The 8,219-nt window shown below is 35.4% G+C and overlaps 1 protein-coding gene across 1 annotated transcript; it reads right to left on the bottom strand.

Annotated features, from left to right (window-relative positions):
• Window positions 1–3,605: 3,605 nt before the first annotated feature.
• On the bottom strand, window positions 3,606–5,656 carry LOC308349273 (ski-like protein; the record flags this gene model as incomplete). The annotated part of the gene is given in 5 exon segments (XM_080813869.1): window positions 3,606–3,695; window positions 3,699–3,761; window positions 3,765–4,823; window positions 4,827–5,525; window positions 5,528–5,656. Coding segments are annotated over 5 exon segments (2,040 nt in total).
• Window positions 5,657–8,219: the final 2,563 nt, after the last annotated feature.

Genomic DNA, 8,219 nt, shown 5'->3' with positions numbered 1-8,219 from the left:
CATTCAACTAACTTAATATACTATTTTGTTTTCTGGGCTTAATTTTTAAATTTCAGTTTTTACATTTGATCACTTTCTAATTCAAACCCAGTAGCACTATATAAAACATTTAATTCTATTACTAACGAAACAACCTCCAGACTGCATTACAGTTTTAGAAGCCATCTAAAATGGAAAGATCTTACAAAAACAAGATGAAACAAAACAAACAAACAAAAAACTGTCCTTTTAAACAAGATGTAATATAGAATACCCATATAAATTTCTTCCAGTAATGGAAATGCTTCAGTATCTAATAATAGAAAATAATTTAAGCTGTTTATTCAATCCCACAATGTATAATACAGTAGTAATGTGTCCCTTATTGCTGACAGCTTCAGTAAAAATTAACAAGTAGTTCTAAGCACAGAAACAGATGTGCAGTATGAGCACAACTTTTCATTACACTGATTTTTAATGTCCTGTCGTGCAGATTAAATGCATAAGAGCAAATGAAAATGCAGATTTTCCCCAAGGCAATCAAACATAAGTCACTGAGAAGAAAAATTTTAGAAGCTGATCAAAAACCTTCAGCACCAGCTTGACAATTAATTTTAGGGAAAAACCTTGAACATATTTCATATTATTGGAGTTTCCTTATCATTCCACTTTCCTTCAAAAAGAAGCCACAGATGCTCAAATAAATTGGTTGTTTTGTCATGACTTCTAAAACCTATGGATGACCTGCGAATATCATCGTACTTGTCTACTTCACCTACTTTAGTAACTGGTTTTTAATTCAGTATGTACAAATGATCTTATATCTCAACTGGTAATATATTAAATATGTTATAAAATTAGTTCAAGAAGCGTAAAACATCCTGACTCTCATGGACACAGAAATTCAAGCAAAAGAATATGCTTTACAAAACCAAAGCACAAGCCAAACTTATGTTGTTGGTCAAATCCTTTCATAGTGTTACAAGCTGCATTTGTAAAATCAGGCTGGTTTAGAGCTTCTTCAATGACAGCAGGTTTTACATTTACTACCTTTATAGATTTGGTACCTTTTACTCACAACAATTAAAGTACAGAAACTATCATCATCCATCACCCAGTAAGTTAATATTCTATCTTTTCTTCCTTCTTAAGATGCCCTAGCACTTCTGATAGGCCATTCCTTTAATGCAGCTTTTTAAAGTAAATATTTTTATATTTTTCATAAAAAGAATATTACAAAGTCTGAGGAAAAATCTGCTTACCTAATAAATTGACACACAAAACTAACACCAAAACAAACTTTAAGCTAGCAACCAACACACAAAATGAGCATGCAAAGAATAGAAGAATAAGTTTATATGGATATTTCAGCAGAGACCACTTTTAAAGTATTACAAAATCTATTTTCAACCTATGTGGTGCAGTTTAACTTAAAATTACTTTTAACTAGAATAGGTAAAATATTTACAACTGGCTAAAAAGCTCTATTTTCAATGAAGAAGACAGAAACCTATGGCACATCAATGTATCTTCTAGAAAAGGAAGACTATACAATTTTATGTGGCAAATTTTCCTAATGCAAAGGACTAGAAAAAATATTTCTTTACTCAATTCTAACTTAAGATTTTATGATAATTTAAAGATGGTTAAGCACTGCTTAGAGTTTTAAAATAAACTATCTCAAAGATTAAGCAATGTATTTTAGAAGTTTTGGGTTGAAACTTAAGTAAGCTTGTCATTTACTAAGTAACATAAGCACAAAGATTTTTTAGTAAACTAGAAAGATGAAATTATAGGGGCTTGAGTTTGTCTCCCAAAAAGATTAACTGTGACACAACTAAAATGAACTTTATCATAAAATGTCTTTGTGATTTTTCTTTCTCCAGATCTAAATAAAAGGTATTAGGAGGGTATATCATTTTTAACAGCTGTTCCTCCTTGAGGAAACCAAGAATCAACAAATTAAATTGGAGGGTAATATAGTAAAATTTAAATGGAAAATAGAAAAGACACATTTACATCACACTCTAGTAAAGAAACTATACTTTGAGAAGTATAAAAATTCTTTTAGGATATGTAAGTACCATTAAGCGAAATATGAAAATAACTGGCTAAATGATAACCTACTGATTTTTGAACTTCTATACCAGTAGAGCATCTATTGTCTTCACTGGGAATAGTAAACAACCTTAACTCTAGCTGATTTATTTTAAAAATAAACTTAGCTCTCAAGTAATTTCATATAGTACCCTACATGAGAACATAAACATTAAATTCCTGGAATAATAATGTCAATTAATGGTAGCTTCAGGAAACTTCCTTTAAAAAATGCATACTAAGAACTTTACCTAGTATCTTTTAAGCCAAGAATTAACGAATATGAAGTCTGCCATTAAAGAATGACAGACTTTTTTGTGCAAAAAAAAAAAAAAGTGCAGAAGATTTGTCCCTACCCCAAACTATGGAATTCCTTTGTCTTCTAAAAATTATCTAAAAACCTTTTGGTAGCAGAACTAAACTTCCCTATATTAATCTACCATACACTACCAGCTGGCTGTAAATTCCTGATTTTGATATTAAGTACTAACTGAAAATGGTCCATTTGTGCAAATATTGATAAGACTTAACATTTAAACATACAAAAATCCAAAATAAACTTCAAGGTGTTTAATATGTTACAATTTAAGGAAAAAAGAACCCATTAAGGAAAATAGATCCATTATATAAATTTCAGTAAGACCCATAACTACATATAAAAACTGTACAGGAGGATTATGGACTGTATACAAACTGATGTACATCAATGGTATCAGTTTTTCTCAAGAACATTGATATTTTCACACCTCTATTAACAACATAAACAAAAGTTCAAAAAATCATTACATTTTATTCCCTCTTCTGAAGTTGCTACATAAAAAAAATTCTAAATAAAACCACATGTAAACCAAAAAACAGATTACAACTGCTTCTTGTATTTAACAGCAGTGTATGATAAAGTATGTTATCCTTCCTCATTATGCCTATGGGGTGTGCTATAACCTCATCAATGAAATTCCTCTTTTGACAAAATATCTCTTAGGAGACATTAAAAAAAGAGAGAACTGGTGGAAATTCATTCTATAATATAAACAAAAGAAAAGCAGATTTTATGTATAATGATTATATCAATTTAGAAAGGAGACTGTTAATGAAAAACATGGAGATTCAATTCCTTCAGTAGCTCCATATATCTGAAATATGGAGCCACCATTACATGTAAAATTGAGTCTGAAATATGGGTAACAAAACTGACTGCAACTATCCATCACACAATGCAGCTTTTAAAAAGTATACAACTGCTAAATTTGCACTTGAAATATAGGCAGATTATATAATAGTTCAAACCATATAGTACTGTTTCTAAACTGGCTGACAAAAAGAAGTACAAAGGAAAATACATTTTCATTCATTTGGAAAATGTAAAAATTTATGTACTAATATATAATCTCTTCACTTTCTCTGATCTACAAATGGATAGGATGCTTAGTTATCTTCATGCAGACAAGTTATTCAGAATTCAATAGCCAAAGCAAATAAATAAAACTAAACCCTGTTGGGAATACACAGATGAATCTCTTTAAAGATTTCTATTCTTTAGCAGTCTTAGATGATTTCAAAATTTGCAACTTTAGCTCTTTTATCATCATCTCTAACTTCTGTCTTGCCTCCCGTTCCTGTCAAAGTTCATCTTGGAGTTCTTGCCTATCACCCTTAGCATGGTCCAATCTCTGTCTCAGTTCTGCCTACTGTGCTACATATTCAGCCTCTTTGTCTTTTTCTAAATTTGAATCACAGGTACATTTTTGCTTCATTACCTGCTCTAATTTTTTCTCTAAGTCTTTCTGTTCAATATAAAATTCTTCCATTCTATGAGCATGTTCATTCTGCAAAGATTCAAGCTCTTTCTGCAAATTCTGCTGTTCTTCAGTGAGTTCCTTCATAGCTTTTGAACTACTCAACATTTCAACTTCCATCTGGAGTTGTTGCTTCTTTTGCAAAGTTGAGTTCAGTTTTTCCTGTTGTTTTACATAAGTTCTCATTACTTCTTCCATGATCTTTCCTTTATCATCCTCACAAATGATATCTTTGACAAGAAGTGGAGATGAAGCTGCAGTATCACGGTCTATTCCTGCCTTGCTTGTGTCTCTGATGAAACTGCAAGTGGTAGACTCGGGTTTCTTTTTACTTGTAGAATTATTTGAGATTGATGGATCTAATCGGCTACATAATTCTCTATTAGTTTTTAAATCCATTTTCTCCTGTTCCTCCAATGAGACATCTGGGTAGGATGCCATTTTTTGATGTTTCCCACTACTATGAGGCTTCTCTGACTGTCTTGGTATAGAGCTACTTGCCTCTGTCTTTGTGACCTCTTTAGACTGGGATACAGTAGAAGTAAGGGACACATTTGGAGCAACCACTTTATTGCACATGTATAAGTAGTAGCTGGGGTGTAAAAATGAATGTGTCTGAGCAACATGCTCACCCTCCTGCTTTATAACAGGGTACCATGACTGTAATTCCACTCCTGATGGTGTATCTCTCTTGGATTGAGTTCTCATTCCATTTCTCATGCTAAATTTCTCCTTCATTTCTTCTAAAATTATCTTCAGTTTCTTTTCTTCAGGTGTCCCTAAGTATTTCTGGTTCACATGAAGATAGCAATGCCATTTGGCTGACTCAAAGCCCCAGTGGCAACTCCTTTTGTCAGGTGATCTGTGAGAATGCATCACAAAAGTCTGGGGCGCAAACATTCCACAGCACTCCAGGCACTGAATACAGGGAGCATCGGGCTGAACATAAAACTAGGGTGCAAATAGACCCTGACATTTGCCCAAGCATTCGTGTTCCACTTCAAAGGCACTGCCAGTTTCCTTTAACTGGGCCAATGAGTTTTTAGCAGGAAGTACACTACCATTTTGAGGAAAAGTGCGTGGCCGCAATAAAGCATTACATAGTCTTTGTGCATCAGTTAATGTGATCAGCCCACAGGATGGGGCATTGAATGGAAGTATTCCCAGGACCTTTAAGATATGAAGCTGGTCTGAAGTACACCGTGAACAATAGATGTACAATTCATCACACACTGTATTTATTTGCTGGAGTGAAAATTCTCGGAGAACCGAATTTAAGACTTGGGGCAAACAGAGTCTCTTTTCTCCACCAACTTGAAAGCAAGAAATAGACTCTCCTTCCAAAACAGTCTGGGTGAGTTCTGTGGAGCTATCAGAAGGGACGAGCAGTGGGCCAGGAAGAACCTGAGGAGATGGAAGAGGCAGAAATACAGTAGGTGACATGCTTTCTTGGGAATATCGAGCAGAAAATACTGCTGGTCCACCCAAGGAGCTCTGACTACTTAAATGGAATTGTGCCAAAGTGTGTTTCAAACTGGGATTTAAATGTAAAGGTTCAGGCACAGAGGCACAGGTTCGCTTGACATGTTCCCCATCAGTTTCCATTGGCACTTCATAGTCATCCAAGTGTTCCTTCTTTACTGCATCTTGTTGATCATCATTTTCCCATTTGCGTGGATGTCTGTCATCATTTTTTTCACTGGAGGGCCGCCATCATCTCCCATCCCATTCAGTTTTTTATTTGTGCCCTGAAGCAAGGACAAATTTGTCTGTAGGTTTGCCATGGCTAAAAACTGTCGTGTTAAATAAGCAAGTCTGAAATTTGCATTGTTCTTTAGTCACTCATTCGAAGAGAGAAAAGCAATATATATCAATACTTATGGCAATTTACTCTCATAGAAAATTTAAATTTTCAAAGAGAAATCTCCCTAAATTACTCAATAGATTTTGCAACTTTATTTTGTTCTGCTTCTACTCTAGTATAATTTCACTGCCAGTGCTATGAACTTTCTTCTTTTGTCTCTAATAATAAGAATATAATTGTGAGGCATACCTCTGAGGAAGCCTTTTTTCGTAATTTTTCAAATATATACATTAAAATAAACTTATCAATTCTCTCAATTCAAGAAGTCCAGAATCAATGCAATGGTTTGGTTTGGTTTTAAGCAAAACATGTGAAAAGCTTATGTGATTACTTGTGTCATAAACCCTAGACACAAACACAGATCAAAATGTCACACCCAAATTTAGGTTTTGGCACCAAGGACACCAAAAAAGGGGGGAAAAAGGTATCTTCTCTAAAAGTGATGATCTCGTTGGTCTGTGTTAACAAACTGAAGGCTTGTATAAATCCTCGCACCAGTAAGAAGAGCTTCTGACTCCACCTGAACTTCTACAGTTAAAAATGATACCTAAAGAAAAACTGCCCCGGGAATCTTCATGGATTACTGTTCATTCCTCTTTTAATTAATCTGTGCCAGCCGCCGCCGCTCGCCAGCTCCGTTGGGCTGTGCCGGCGCTGCTCCAACCCCACACACATCGCTACACACAGCCCTCTGACGTCACCGAGCCCTCGGCCCGCCCACGTCACTGCGGAGACACAGGGCTTCCCGCAGACGCCGCCGCTGTCTCTGGCCATCCGGGGCCATGTAGATATTTTTGAAGAACAATTAAAGAGTGAGTCATATTAATGTGAATCACAAAAACTATTTCACTTTTAAAGTATTCGTTCTAAATCAGAGAGGGAGACAAACCATGAAAGGCTCTGGACTCCAGGAAGGGATGTGGGAGGATGGGGTAAACAGGTGACGGGTATTAAGGAGGCACATGCGAGGTGATGAGGACTGGGTGTTATACACAACTAAGGAATCGTTGAACACTACATCAAAAACTAATAATGTCCCATATGTTAGTTAATTGAACATAATAGAAAATAAAATATTCTAATATTTCAAATTTAATAATTTTTAATAATCTGAAATTCTTCATATTTACCAAAATATGACCCATCTAGCAATATTTTCTAGGAACAATTTATAAAATCATGTTATATGAAAAATAACACTCCCTCCCAACACTCTACACAGTTCCTCCATCGAAACATCCCCACTTTAAAGGAGGAAAGTATGATAAAGTGTTTCTTTTAAATCATTGAAAACTTTCTTTTATTGGCTCCCCTTCTCTGACTCTGGCATTTGCCTTGTCTTGCATGAACTATTCCACAACAAACTCATAAAATGATGACTCCAACTGCTCATAGTATCTCAAAACCTCTTCCATTATTCGAGGTGTTAAATACAATCGGAAGGCTAGCCTACCATCAACAAGAAACCACAAGGCACTGAAACACTTATCACATGGCAATCCACAGCCCTGTTCTGCTCCTGTGAACTTTATAGCATTTTTCACTCTTCTCTGCCCCATCCCCTGCTTGGTTCAGTTCTTTTCCAGTATTCATCTGAAAAAGATTTTCAAGGAAACTTCTGCTGCTTGTAGAAGGTAAAGTGCTGACCTTGGCAAGTTTTCTTCTCTAAAGGGCTTATAAACCTACCCATAAGAAGCAGGATGATGTTTCCAATGGTCACATTAGAGAAGTGTCCCACTCTCAAGGACTAAGTGCCTTCCACTGAAGTTTCCACAGTCGGTGTGTACTCCTATGTAACCTGGTTAATGAGAGAGCATCTCCCAGTTAGAATTAAGGGAGAGGGAGTTCATGCTGATTGTTTAAAAAATCACAAATCACAGATACTTAACATTTTAAATAAATTTCATCCTTCTTTAGCACTTTTGGATGAAAAAGTCCTCTGGATTCATTTTAGTTCTCATCTACATATTATTAGCATGAGCATTCTTATGAACAAAAATTCTTCTAAACGTCATCTTCTCATGACTATTTACAGAGGATTATTTGAAAACCTGAGGTAGAGAATGGTGGGTTTAGGTAAATGTGATATTGTTCTATCTCTATATAATAATAAGGTGGGCTTTTCCCAGTGAATGTACCACATATCATTTTAGCTTACAAACATTAAGAAGTAATTAATTTCTTATCTCAGAGAGACCAGGAAAGAAGTTAAATTGTATAATGTATAATTGTTGTATAATTATAAGGTTGTATATTCACAACCTTAATTGTTTTAGCTCTATCCCTTACTCTAACTTCCTCTTTTAACCTCTCTGGGGTTAAAAAGATAGACTGAGGCGTGCCTGCATGGCTCAGTCAGTTAAGCATCTGCCTTCAGCTCGTGATCCCAGGGTTGTATTGAGTCCCGCATCGGGCTCCCTACTCAGCAGGAAGCCTGCTTCTCTCTCTCTCTGCTGGTCTCCCTGCTTGTGTTCTCTCTCTCT

This window comes from Martes martes, assembly GCF_963455335.1.
Source record: "Martes martes genome assembly, chromosome: 9".
Classification (NCBI taxonomy): domain Eukaryota; kingdom Metazoa; phylum Chordata; class Mammalia; order Carnivora; family Mustelidae; genus Martes; species Martes martes.
The sequence above is the reverse complement of the archived record's forward strand: the minus strand, read 5'-3'. Positions and strand labels throughout refer to the sequence as shown.